A 13,119-nucleotide genomic window follows, 5' to 3' on the forward strand; every position below is an offset into this window, starting at 1 on the left:
AATATTAAGAGTACAGAATTAAAAGATCATAAATGAAAGGATTTTATAAAAGCATATAACATAGATTCTTTGCTAAATCTTATAATCAAATCATGCATTAGTTACCATCACCTTCACCTAGTGCTGATTCAATTGTTTTTGTTTTGTTAAAGGGCAGTGAGAGGGATCAGGGCAGCTCAGCCAATCCATAAACAGAAGGCTTTACAAGAAACTTCCTTTAGCTTTTTTTTTTTTAAAGATTTATTTATTTTATTACAAAGTCATATATACAGAGAGGAGGAGAGACAGAGAGGAAGATCTTCCATCCGATGATTCACTCCCCTAGTGACCGCAATGGCTGGTGCTGGAACCTGGAACCTCTTCTGGGTCTCCCACGTGGGTGCAGGTCCCAAAGCTTTGGGCCGTACTCGACTGCTTTCCCAGGCCACAAGCAAGGAGCTGGATGGGAAGTGGAGCTGCCGGGGTTAGAACCGGCGCCCATTTGGGCTCCCGGGGCATTCAAGGTGAGGACTTTAGCTGCTAGGCCACGGTGCCGGGCCTAAGAAACTTCCTTTTATCTTTATGAGCTGTTTTCTTTCCCTAAATGTAAGTGCCAGTATAAGATTGAGGTTTTAAGTGGTTTTGAGGAGGTTCACATCTGCTTCCCTTTGGAAGATGCCCCATATACTTTCTGCTTTCAATGGTGAGAAACTAAAATGTGTCATATCATGTGTTGTAACAGTTCAAGGCGCATGGTAAACAAACTCTTTGTACCTCCATGATTGCCATCTGTTCCTAGATATTATCAAGCCATTTCTTAAGGGACACATAACTCAAACTAGGGCACATTTCAGGACAAAAGTGGACACGTAACAGGATGTTTGGAGACATTGTGGACTCAATTGTGCTATTGTATACTTTTAGCTGTGTGTCATAGCCTTACATCGCTAAAGATGTTTTTATCATAACATGATTGATGAGTTGAGGTGTTAGACCAGTTACAGGAATCACTTCATATTAGCAGAAAAGCAACAACTCCCTCAGGAGAATTCTATGAAGCATCAGAGAGGTGAGCGAGTGTCCATACAGTGGGGCGAGGCAGCAATGAGGTGACCACAGACATTCTGTTGGGCCTGGCCATGCAGCCAGAAACTCCTCGTAGCCCTGCCAACCGAGGAGCGGTGCTAGTCACACACCCATGCCATCCGACCCAACTGCATGCTCCCCACAAAATCCCAAATAATTAAACAGAGAAATAAGTTGCATTTTGTCTGGGCCTATAGCTAATCTTGCCTCAACTGAAGGGAGAGACGCTGAAGTTGCTCCTGTAAATCTTTCACCGCTGCGCCCAGATTTAATGGCACCAATGGCACAGGCAGCGCAGAGGGCTCTGTGCCTGGCCAAAAGAGATTTTTGCCCAGCACATGCTCTGTGGCACATGCTCTACGGGTGGAGGACCCTCAGAAGATTCACTTCCATCCTCTTCCCCTTCCTCCCCCTCAGAAGAGGACTGTGAATGTTTGCACAGTTTCTCCAGACTTTGGTCTGGGGTTCCTTTTCCTTTCTTACCCTGGTTTGGGGTCCCCTTCCCCTTCTTATGGATAATTTTTCAAGGAATGGTTGCACCTCCGCTTGAGGGGATGACAAAATCTTTTTTTTAACCAAGTACCAGAGGAAAAAGATGGCTACAAGCAGAGCAAACCATGGGGAAACGTTGCAGACAGTTTCAACGAACTTCTGCGAGGCTTTAAGCTTAGTGTCGGTGCCTTGCGAGTGGAGCAGATCTCGGATTCCCTTAATCATCTGCACTTTCGCAAGTTCCTGCCCCATGATCAATTTTACTTATGCCTCTGCAAAATATTTAATTCTAAGTTCACCTCTGGATTTCCTGGGTCCCTCGTGCCCCAGGATGGGGAGAAGGTCTGGGGATGAAATCATCAATGTCCCTCCAGAGTTCCAGGGGTCCCTCAGATCGTCCCTCATGCCGTAGGACAGGGACAGGGTCTGGGGATGAAATCACTTATGTCCCTGCAAAATATTTAATTCTAAACTTACCTTTGTAGGTCCAGGGGTCCCTCAGATTTTCCCTTGTGTTGTGTCCCCACGTTAGGCGCTGTTTGCTCGGACCAGCAGAGCCAGTAACGTGGACAGGGAGAGGGTCCGGGGATGAAGCACCGACCAGAGACCAGCGATGGTAGAAGTCTCTGCGAAGTCTCTCTATTGCTCCTTCACCTCTCCTTATATACTCTTCCCCCTCCCCAAGTCCTCATTTACCAGGATATTGGATACAGATGAGTCCAATTAGTCTAGGTGTTTTTAGCCACAAGCCCAGTTCCTGTTCCTACCCATTCCAACCAGGGCTAATCAACTCCTTAGCCCACAACACAAAGCCTTGGGATCCTGCATGTACATGGGAGACCCTGAAGAGGCTTCTGGCTCCTGGCTTCAGATCAGCTCAGCTCTGACCATTGCAGCCGTTGGGAAGTAAATGAATGGACAATGCGAAGATTCTAAACATTAAATCCCTCTACAACTACGCGTTTTACAACCCCATAAATGAACAATAATTAAAAGCATATGTCTTTAAAAATGATGTTATTTTATTTTTATTGGAAAGTCAAGTGGCTGCAATGGCCAGAGCTCCGCTGATCCGAAGTCAGGAACCTGGGAGTTCCTCTGGGTTTCCCATGTGGGTGCAGGCTCCCAAGGCTTTGGGTCGTCCTTGACTGCTTTCCCAAGCCACAAACAGGGAGCTGGAAGGGAAGTAGGGCCATCGGACACAAACTGGCACCTATAAGGGATCCTGGAGCATGTGAGGCAAGGACTCTAGCTGATAGGCTACTGCATAGGGCCCAAAGCATATTTCTATCTTATTAATAAAAGTATTGTTTAGGGCTCGGCGGCGTGGCCTGGTGGCTAGGGTCCTTGCCTTGATCCCATGTGGCCGCTGGTTCTGGTCCTGGCGGCTCCACTTCCTCTCTATCTCTCCTCCTCTATCTGACTTTGTAATAAAAATAAAATAAAATCTAAAAAAAAAAAAAAAAAAAAAAAAAAAAAGTATTGTTTAATTCCTCTAGCCAACAATTATAAAACTCCCTGAAACAGACATTTTTTCTTTTCTTTTCTTTTTTTTAAAGATTTATTTTTATTGGAAAGTCAGCTATACAGAGAGGAAGAGAGACAGAGAGGAAGATCTTCCTTCCAATGATTCACTCCCCAAGTGAGCCGCAACGGGCCGTTGCGCGCCGATCCAAAGCCGGGAACCTGGAACCTCTTCCGGGTCTCCCACACGGGTGCAGTGTCCCAATGCATTGGGCCGTCCTCGACTGCTTTCCCAGGCCACAAGCAGGGAGCTGGATGGGAAGTGGAGCTGCCGGGATTAGAACAGGCACCCATATGGGATTCCGGGGCGTTCAAGGTGAGGACTTTAGCCGCTAGGCCACGCTGCCGGGCCCAACAGACGTTTTTTTTATCCTTCAAAGAAATTACAAAGAAAGGCTAGCCTGTGAAGTCACAACAACTACATTTATTGCCGTAGCTGTTTCAGCTCCTACATCAATTGCTTTCATTAATTTTTTTTAAAGATTTATTTTATTTTTTTATTACAAAGTCAGATACACTGAGAGGAGGAGAGAGAGAGAGGAAGTGGAGCTGCCGGGATTAGAACCAGCGGCCATATGGGATCAAGGCGAGGACCTTAGCCAATATGCCACGCTGCCAAGCTCCTGCTTTCATTAATTTTTAAGATGCTTATCAAGCCTTTTCCCAGAAGACATGCTACATGTATGGGTCAGGCTCCAGGGCAATAGCTGGGCACGCAATAAAGGTGTTCAGAAATGGCATGGGCTTAATTGTACTCCTGTATGTATTAATTCTCATAAACTGTTAAAGGCCCTTTCACTAAGACATGATCAGCAATATTAACTCCCAAGCTCACATCAGTTGCAGAAACCATGTCACAAAGGACAATCCACCACGCCACACTAGATTACAGAATTCTTAGTGGGGAGGTTGTTGTCCATGCAAAGGGGGTGAGAGCACATTGAGGTGGTTGGAGAGACATCCGCAGGCCTGGTCATACAGCTGGAAGCTCCTCACAGCCTTGCCAACAGGCCAGCTATCCCCTTCACACCTCCATGTCGTCCACACCGATTGCATGGATGCTAGCAGGATGGGAAGTGGATCAGCCGGGATATGAACTGATGCCCACAAGGGATCCCAGCATAACCAAGGGGAGGACGTTAGCCACTAGGCTAATGTACTGGGCCCTCTCTCCTCTCTTTAAAAAACTTTTGTCCCCAGATCAGCGTTTTGAAGTGCCCTTGTCCACTTTGGTGTATAGTCTTTTCCAACATTGTGGTTTTTCTTTTACCTCTTTCTCTTTCGGCCTTTTTGTTTTGTTTGCCTCAGTTTCTTCTTCCATCTGGAGGATGTACTTGTGCTGCTTGAATTCCGTTGCAGCAGAGAGAGCCGAAGTTATCCAGCATCTCCCAGGAGGAGAGAAAATCCATCCAGAAGTTGTTGCTTCTGTCTTTTGTGTTTGCTTGTTTTAAAGATCTATTTGTTTTTATTGAAAAGTCAGATATACAGAGAGAAGGAGAGACAAAGGAAGATCTTTCATCCAATGATTCACTCCCCAAGTGACCGCAATGGCCGGAGCTGAGCTGATCGGAAGCCAGGAGCTTCCTTCCAGTTCTTCCATGTGGGTACAGGCTCCCAAGGCTTTGGGCCGTCCTCGACTGCTTTCCCAGGTCACAAGCAGGGAGCTGGATGGGAAGTGGAGCCATTGGGATTAGAAGCGGTGCCCATATGGGATCCCAGTGCGTTCAAGGTGAGGACTCTAGCCACAAGGCCACTACGACGGGCCCACTTTTGCCTTTGAAAAAATTATTTATTTTTTATTTCCCCTGTTCCCTCTCCTCCACTGAATTCCCCTATAGTATTACTATAGCATAGCTCTTCATAAACAGTCACATGTTCATCATTGCGGGCATGGACAATGGCAGAGAGTCCAGCATCCTATTGTCAAGATATAGTTAGCAGTTTCATTTTGAGTCCATCTTTGATCTGGAAGTAGAGATGCACACTGTACTGCATCCTCACATCGGGCCATGACAGTCTCCATTACACAATCATCTCACATCCCTCTTACATGAAAAGCCACAGTACAAAATCAACAACAGGAAGAAAAATAGAAATTTACAACATCATGAATTTCTCAAGAGGTTTTGATAGTCCAACTGTCCTGAATTGCTGGTGATCTCGCCACTCCAATCACGATGAAATCTCTCCCGAATCCACTGGCTGCTATATTCTACCTTAGTGTCTCTGTCTGCCCAGATCTTCACTGCCAATGATTGGCTGGGGTAGTTGATCAATTTGTTCTGTCCTCTGTCCTCTGCCATGGTACCAGGCATCCTCAGGAGACTCCGATGTACTGCCATATCCTCCGTGTACATTTGGTATGCTGTCCTCTGCTCTGTTTGAACCTCTGAGGAGGCCCAACTCTGACACATCCACTCCCACAGTCAGCCCATGGAACCTGCAATTCTCTCCATGGTTAGGGTTCTGAGTCCAGCAGTTCAGTTGGTAGGGACTCATCCAAGAAAGCTCATCTGAGGCCATCCCAGACCTGATTCTTGTGTGTGTTTGCCAATACAGGGTCTGGCACAGTCTGTCACCTAAATCAGCCAATGCATACTCTGGTAGTTGCAATTGCTGGGTCAGATCTGCCTCCGGCCCAGTGTTTTATGAAACCAAATGAGTGTTGGAGCCCAGCCCAATTCTGGCCCACTCCACACCCTATTCAGGATGCACATTCGGGTGCTGCTGCCTTGACCAGTACAGACTGTTGTGGGTTCCTTTACCTGTGATTGATGGCAGGCTCCTTGGTCACATCTAGCTTAGTCCATCACCACCCAAACTCTTGAGCTTACCAGTGGGGCTAGAATTTCCACAGGGTGTGGCCCACACATCCCCCACAGAATCTACCCCTGGATATGGTTCTCAAGTGCTAGTTAATGTTATGGCCCTGCCCAATGTGACCAGTCTGCTGATTCTTCATCATGTCAGGTAATAGGATATCCTGCTGGACAAGCCCCAAGCTTTTGCATGAACTGGTGTTCGGTGCTCAGCATTGTTCAGTGATTACAATTTCTTCAAAGGAAGAGTTACTGTCATTGGGAATCTTTAGCATTGACTCAGATGCCAGAAGCACAGTGGGATCAACCTGGAGCTACCGAAGCAGCAATTCAAAGAACCAAAACCCCAGAGCTCCCCGGCCGGATGGCCAGAAGGCAGAGCCTGGTGCCAAATGGCACACTGGCTGCCCGGGGACAGCTCACCATGTGCACAAGGTGGCTGGAGTCTGGATCTGAGCAGGACACCCCATCCTGAGGCCCACCAGCAGCCGGGAAGCTGCTGGAAGTTTAAACCCCCAGGCCCAAGGTCGCGCTCCTCCCCAATCCCATTCACCGCTCAATGAGGACGGTGGGTGGGCCCCGGGCCTACCCAGTCACAAAGACTTCCCCCCTCGGTGTACTCACCCCGAAAGGAAGCAGCCCCCGGAGCCCAGGCAGGCCTGGGGACAGCTCACCACGTGCACATGGTGGCTGGGGTCGGGATCCGAGCAAGACGCCCCATCCTGAGGCCCGATCACAGTATTTTGTGTACCAGTTGCGGTGCTGAGCTATTTTCTCCTTTGATTTAAACTGTGGTAATAGTTACACACAAGTTTTCTAATATTACCCTTCCCCTTCCTCTGTGGCTAATTGTCTTGGTCAATTGCTACACTCATATTGGAAATCCCTGAATTCACCCTGAAATTAACCTGTGTAGCTTATTTTCTAAGTGACCCCGGAAGTAAGCAGTACCATTATACTTTCCACACCTACCTTATGTATTAGGTATTAAGTGTTGCTTAGTTCTCAGTGGATTTACTGGATGCTCTTCTCTATCCTTGGGCAATGTTTGCAGGTATTTTCTGCACTTTACCATTGAAGCATTTTGTGGGATTCCTCGTGCAATGACTTTACCTGCTACTCAATTTCATCATGATGATATTTGTACATTTGTGACTTTCTACAGTACGCATGTTTTATGGTAAGTTAAGTCATGATACATTTTTAAAAATACAACTTTATAGTTGTTGTGTTGGTGACATGTGAAATATGACACTATCTGTGTCTTCTCCTGAGGAAGCGCTGCTGTCTCTTTAGAGGGGTCTTCATGTTGTTATTCCTTGCAAAGAACTGCATTTTGACCTCATTTGTACACACTGCATTTCACAATAATCCTGAGTCATTTTTACTCTGTTCTTAGATGAAATATTTTTTTCAGAAACATATTGAGAAATCGGTGTTTAAAAAGTATCTTCTCTTTTTGTAATCCATCATCATTGTGCTAAGATAAGTTGTTCTGTTAAGTGACCCTCTGCCACTTTGTCTCCTCATTTCTTTCTGTGTTTGCTGTTTGGCTGCATTTATAGAGCGAGCATGCTACAGGTGTGGAGGGGAGCCGGGCACTTGAAGGTGATTTGTGTGTTGGTCAAAGCAGTTGACCAAGTGAATTGAGTGGCTCACCTTGTTTATAGTCTGACTTACCTTTTGCCTCTGGGTTCTATCGTTATTCAAAGAGGTGAGATTGGATCTATGGGGGTGGACATGAGCTGTTTACACTAAGTATTGATCCTGTTGTTTGGGATTTGCAAATATGTTTATTTTCCCCAAACTGGCCTTATTGATTGTGTCCAGTTATTCTGCTGCCTAAATGTTCATTGTATCCGATATTAAATTTACAACCAGAGATGTTATGATTATTTATGGTGAGTGATGCTTTGATTGTGCAGTTAACTACATTGTCCCAGAATTTTGTGGCGTGCTTTCAGTAATGGTCTTCGGAGATACTGGCCTGTAATTTCTTTATATCACTGTGTTCTTTTGGGTTTTCCGAAAGCTTCAGGTAACAGTCATTCTAAAATGATTTTGGAAGAATGTCCTGCCTTCTTTTAGAGTTGTTTTGGACATTTTCAGTTCTCTGAGGCACGGTGTATGCACTATTTGTTTGTATACATGTTATTTACATAATTTCACCCATTCTTGTAATTCCAATGCCAAGGGGAACTGTAAGTGTGTCAACTGAATTATGAAGAGGCTGAGCTTGATTTATTTTCTTTCACCTGTTAGGGTCACAGTGAAGGCCTGCTGGCACCCAGACTGCCCAACATATGCTGTGCGGTTGTAGTAGGGTGTGTTTGAGTGAGAGTTGTAAATTCGATGATGTGTTGCTGTTGGCAGAAACAGATCTGAAAATATATAAAAATGGAGGTAACTGTGGGGAATTCAGCTCATTGATACAATAAGAAGAGACTCTAAACTTCTAAAAGCAGGTGTGTGGAGTGAGCAGGGAATTCTATCGAGCAGAGCTTGGGCAACTGGCCATTCTCCATGATACTGGATAGGGAGTGAACGGTCATAAATTCTGAAGGTGAACCAGAAATTGCCATACCATATGTTGAAGATAGGTTTCATTTAAAAACTTCATTCATATGTTTATTTCATGAAAGGCAGAGAGAAAGAGAAAAAGAGAGGAGGAGGGAGAGGTGAGTGACAGACAATATGAGACTCATCTACAGGTTACAACCAAAGAACTTGAAAGTGGAATTGGGATCCACCTACCTTTTCCATGTGAGTTTCAGGGTCCCAGGATGTGCAGGAGCAGGAAGCTTGCACAGAAGCAGAGTCAGGATTCTAACCCAGATGCTCTGTAGGAGTCATGGGCATCTGAGAGTGTTTACCATCCCTCCTAACGCACACTGGTGGATGCACTTTGTAAAAGTTAGAGCAGTTTACACTGCTGACTATTCGAGTAACACAAGTCAAATAATTCCAACTCTTATGATCCTAAGCTACAATAATGGAAAGGAATGAATGGTGTCATGGAAGCAGAACACCCCTGTATTGATGGTGTCCTTAAACATTGGATATTCTTTCCTCTGCCATTGGTGTAGTAGAGATGATGCCAGAACATGAGTTACGGCAAGGCTGGGAGTGCAACATAGAAAGTTCAGGTACTCTATGGGTGAGGTTATTATGGAGGAGTCATATATGTGTAGAGATCTATGGAGAAAGGTGACATGTTACATGACAAAGACTATGAGAGAATGATAGTAGCACAACTCACACAACAATACATAGAGATGAAGCATTAATTTCATTCATTTGTGTGTCAGCTTCAATGGCTGTCATATCATTCCTGTATGCAATATATTTGTGAACTGGCTAGGTCTGTTCCTATAATAAATATATAAAAGTAGGTTTTGGGAGACATTTTAGAGATGGCATATGCAGCAAGCCACAGGGATGCATAGTTGGACTGAGTTCATCTGTGATGGGGCCAGAAAGCTTGAGTTCTGTCCCAAACGTTGTGGTAGCTCCAGCCACATCGTCAGCCTCACTGCACTGCATGACAGAGGCTCCTACACCAAGAATGAGAACAAACATGCTTCCCAGCACCTCTGGCTAGATGACAGGAGGCAGAATTCCTTTCTTGGAAAACCTGTTCTTTTTGTATTGTAAAAATTAATTAATTACAGTTTTGTTTGGCAAATACATAAGTGGGTAAACTACTCTGAAATGACGATTTAAAAATGTTTCTTGATGGTAAGAATTATGTTTGTGGTTAAAATTCTAAAAATGCAGTTCAAAAATCAAATCCTGGCCTTCTTGCATACGAACCATAATGTTCATTAGTTTAAACACAACACATAGGATTAGAGATCAGCAGTCTAAGAATCTGAATATCAACTGCAAACTGTGACTCACAGAGGCCATCATGGCCTCATGTCCTCACACTAGAAGGTAGGACATTGGCATCCGAAGTCCACCTATTCATGTAAGAGAACCATAGATCCTGACATTCAAAGAATGGCTGACATTGAGTTCCTGGAAGTACCACAGTTGGGTCTGAAATATAGGAGATTAGACAATTTCATCACACCTCACTGGAACAGAGGTGTAACCGTAACCTTCACCTGGCTGCATGTTTGTCATTTCAGAATGCAACCTATTTTTCTGAGGATGCCAAAGTTAACAACCTAACAAATGCACATGAAGCACCATTGACATAATGTCCGCAAGTGACACAATTTATAGTTTCTTTTTCCTAAGTCAGATCTTTATTGGTGTGCTGGCAAACTCACTGGTCTTCCTGATATATGCATACATCTTCCTGATCGAGCCACAGCTGAAGAAGCCCATGGATGTGATGTGCATGCACCTGACAGTTGTCAACACTGTAACTATTGTGTTCCAGTCAACACCACAGCTCGTGTCATTCTATGGAGTCAAGGATTTCTTGGATGATATTGGTTGTCAGACATTTTTGTACATATCCAGAGTGACTCGAGGCCTTTCCATCTGCACTACGTCTCTGTTGAGTGTGTTTCAGGCCATCACTGTCAGTCCCAGTCATTCTAAATGGGCGTGGCTGAAGTCTCAGCTGTCCAAGTGGATTTTGCCCTCTTTGCTTTCCTTCTGGGTCATCAACATGATGATCTACAGTCACATCATTGAAAGTGTGAGAGCCAAATCAAACTCCACTCTTGGCAGTGGGCCTTATGTTCAAGCGTACTGTCAGAACATTAAGGTTGAAGAATACAAGTCAAAATTATTTTTAAGTGTCATCATCATGCATGATCTCGTGTGTATGGTGCCTATGATCGGGAGCAGCCTCTACATGGTGTTCATCCTGTACAGACACCGCAGGAGAGCCCGGCACATCCACAGCCTCACTCCCTCTTCTGAGTCATCTGCAGAGAACAAAGCCACCCGCACTATCCTCCTGCTGGTATTGTGCTTCGTGCTGTTTTATGTTGCCAACAACTCCTTGATGTTTTATGGACTATACAACTCTGGGAAAAATGTAAGGTTGGAGGGTATTAATGGAATTTTATCATCATGCTACCGCACAATCTGCCCCTTTTTGTTGATAAAACACAATAATATCTTTGTCAGACTGATTTTCTCCATTTCAAAGATGAGAACAAAATTTTTCTAAAGATCTTCTATTGGCTAAGTTGCCATCACCTCCATCAGAGGATTTGTCATTAAAGTTCATATATGAAAAGGTAGCATGTTTGTGTGGAGCTGTGGGAATGGAACTAATTTGAGTTCAACTCTGTAATTCATTTAGAGAGATTCACATTTTTTAAAAATAGAAATATTAAAGAAGTTACTAATCTTCATATCAGTTACATCTCTTAGTTATATATTGCTTTTAATAAATCCATTGTATAACATTAAGCTACCTTTATCTGCTCGCTTGTTGTTCTTATTTTTCCATTTTTACTAGACCTCTTAGAACAAATACATACATTTGGAGTAGCTTGTTCAGCCGTTCTGTAAATAACACCCACTTCACTAATTTTGGGGATGTCTCTAGAGACTACTGTGCATCAAAAACCTAGAAAAGATGCAAATCAAAAGAGACTGAAAGAATGTCTTTTAGCAGGGAAAACAGTTGTATCTCCAGAAGCTAATGAAGCTGACCAACACCCTTTCTTCTGGAAACGTGTGCAGTGCCTGCCCACAGCAGCCTTCTTGAAGTGTATACAACCTGTTACTCCTACAGGTTGTCCTTTAGGACCTTCGAAACAGCCCTTTTCAGTGGACAATCATGCCTCCGCCCTCATACTGTTCCTAATGTAGGCCCCATACAGGTTTGGAGGGGGGCATGGTTGCCAAGGCTCAGTAGCCAGGGTTCATATTGGCCTAGTTGTCATGTCCCTCTGCACCAAGCTGTAGAACAAGGAACATTTGGTTGAATCTACACAGGTTCAAGTTCCAGTTCTGAGTTACATTCCCTGGTCACCAGAAGCTCCACATCTCAAAGAAGTAAGACTTACCTAGTTTAGTGTGTACAAAACTGAAGGCATGGTGGAAGAGAAGCAGCCCATCCCTGATGACTATGGGATCAAGCCGATCCCCAACATTAACCCCTGGACAAGTGGTGAGCCCTCCACTCGTGAGAGCTTCCGCTCTTCTGTGTTCCTTCTTCATCATCCATAATAAATCCTGATTGCTATTGCAAAAAGTAGCTCTAACATTTGAAAAGCCATGAAAGCAGAGCTGATTGAGGGGGTGAGATATTTGGGAGATTCAATCTTTAACATACGGTAAAACACTGAGAGCTCTCAGAGCATCTGTGTAATTCCCAGATGAGGTCCCTGTTGGAATGAGGAGCAGGGAGTGCTTTCGAAGCACACAGGATGCTCCTCTGTGCCTTGAAGGTGCATCTGGCAGGACACAAGTGGATCCTACCCTTCACAGTTTCTAGAAACTACCATGAGAATAGAAGGTACCAGTCACACATTTCCAATGGCTAAAACCCTGAACTAACCCTGTTCTCCCTAGACTCTTCATTAGTAGGAACTTTAATCAGAAGCAGGGTCATGAGTCTAACCCAGGCACTCTGATAAGCATTTGGAATATCCAAGAGTATTACCGTTCCTCCTAACTCACACAGCTGGAGGCAGTTTTTAAACATTTGAATAGTTGAATTATTGATAAATCAGGTGTAAAACTTCAAATAATCCCAACTGTTATGGAAGGAACAGGTTGGACCACGGAGAGTAAATGCTGTTGTATTGATGGTGTCCTTCAACTTTACGTGTTCTTCCCTCTGCCTTTGCTGCCGCTGTAGAGATGATGCCAGAATGTCAGTTTTGAAAATACTGGGAGTAAAACGAGGAAGTTCAGGTACTCTATGAATGTAGTCAGTACAGAGGAGACAAATATGAAATTCAGTAGAGATCAGACATTTCCAATGGCTTTTTTGTCTTCTCATGAGCAGGCTGGACAGGATTACAATTCCAGCTTCTGGCTGGTTATGTCACTGCGCTCTGATTGGTCCTTGAATTGTGCTTGAAAGACTCCCCTGAATCAGATTCTGCTCTTCCTGTCCTGTACTGCCTGTCTGAGTGCTGCGTCAGGAGTCTTCTCTTGTCAGTAAATCTTACTTTGCTCATTACTTTGCTCTGAAATTCTTGTATGTGAGACAAGGTCACCTTCCTTCATGGCTGTTTATCCGGTAATATCTCCCAGTGGAGTCACACTGGGCATTAAGGCATCAACCTTTGCATGT

The 13,119-nt window shown here is 44.5% G+C and overlaps 1 protein-coding gene and 1 non-coding gene across 2 annotated transcripts; both read left to right on the plus strand.

The window, feature by feature from the left end:
- The first annotated feature begins 6,947 nt into the window (after positions 1-6,947).
- LOC101518182 (vomeronasal type-1 receptor 3-like) lies at positions 6,948-11,067 on the plus strand. Its single transcript, XM_058674561.1, has 3 exons — positions 6,948-7,080; positions 8,163-8,365; positions 10,034-11,067. The coding sequence occupies exon 3, from the start codon at positions 10,105-10,107 to the stop codon at positions 11,032-11,034; it is 930 nt and encodes a 309-aa protein (XP_058530544.1). The 5' UTR covers positions 6,948-7,080; positions 8,163-8,365; positions 10,034-10,104; the 3' UTR covers positions 11,035-11,067.
- A 438-nt stretch (positions 11,068-11,505) lies between these two features.
- LOC118757761 (small nucleolar RNA SNORA70) lies at positions 11,506-11,635 on the plus strand. The gene has a single exon (XR_004995364.2). It is a non-coding gene; the product is annotated as a small nucleolar RNA SNORA70 (small nucleolar RNA).
- The last annotated feature ends 1,484 nt before the right edge of the window (positions 11,636-13,119 follow it).

Source organism: Ochotona princeps, chromosome 16 (assembly GCF_030435755.1).
Source record: "Ochotona princeps isolate mOchPri1 chromosome 16, mOchPri1.hap1, whole genome shotgun sequence".
NCBI classification, from domain to species: Eukaryota; Metazoa; Chordata; class Mammalia; order Lagomorpha; family Ochotonidae; genus Ochotona; species Ochotona princeps.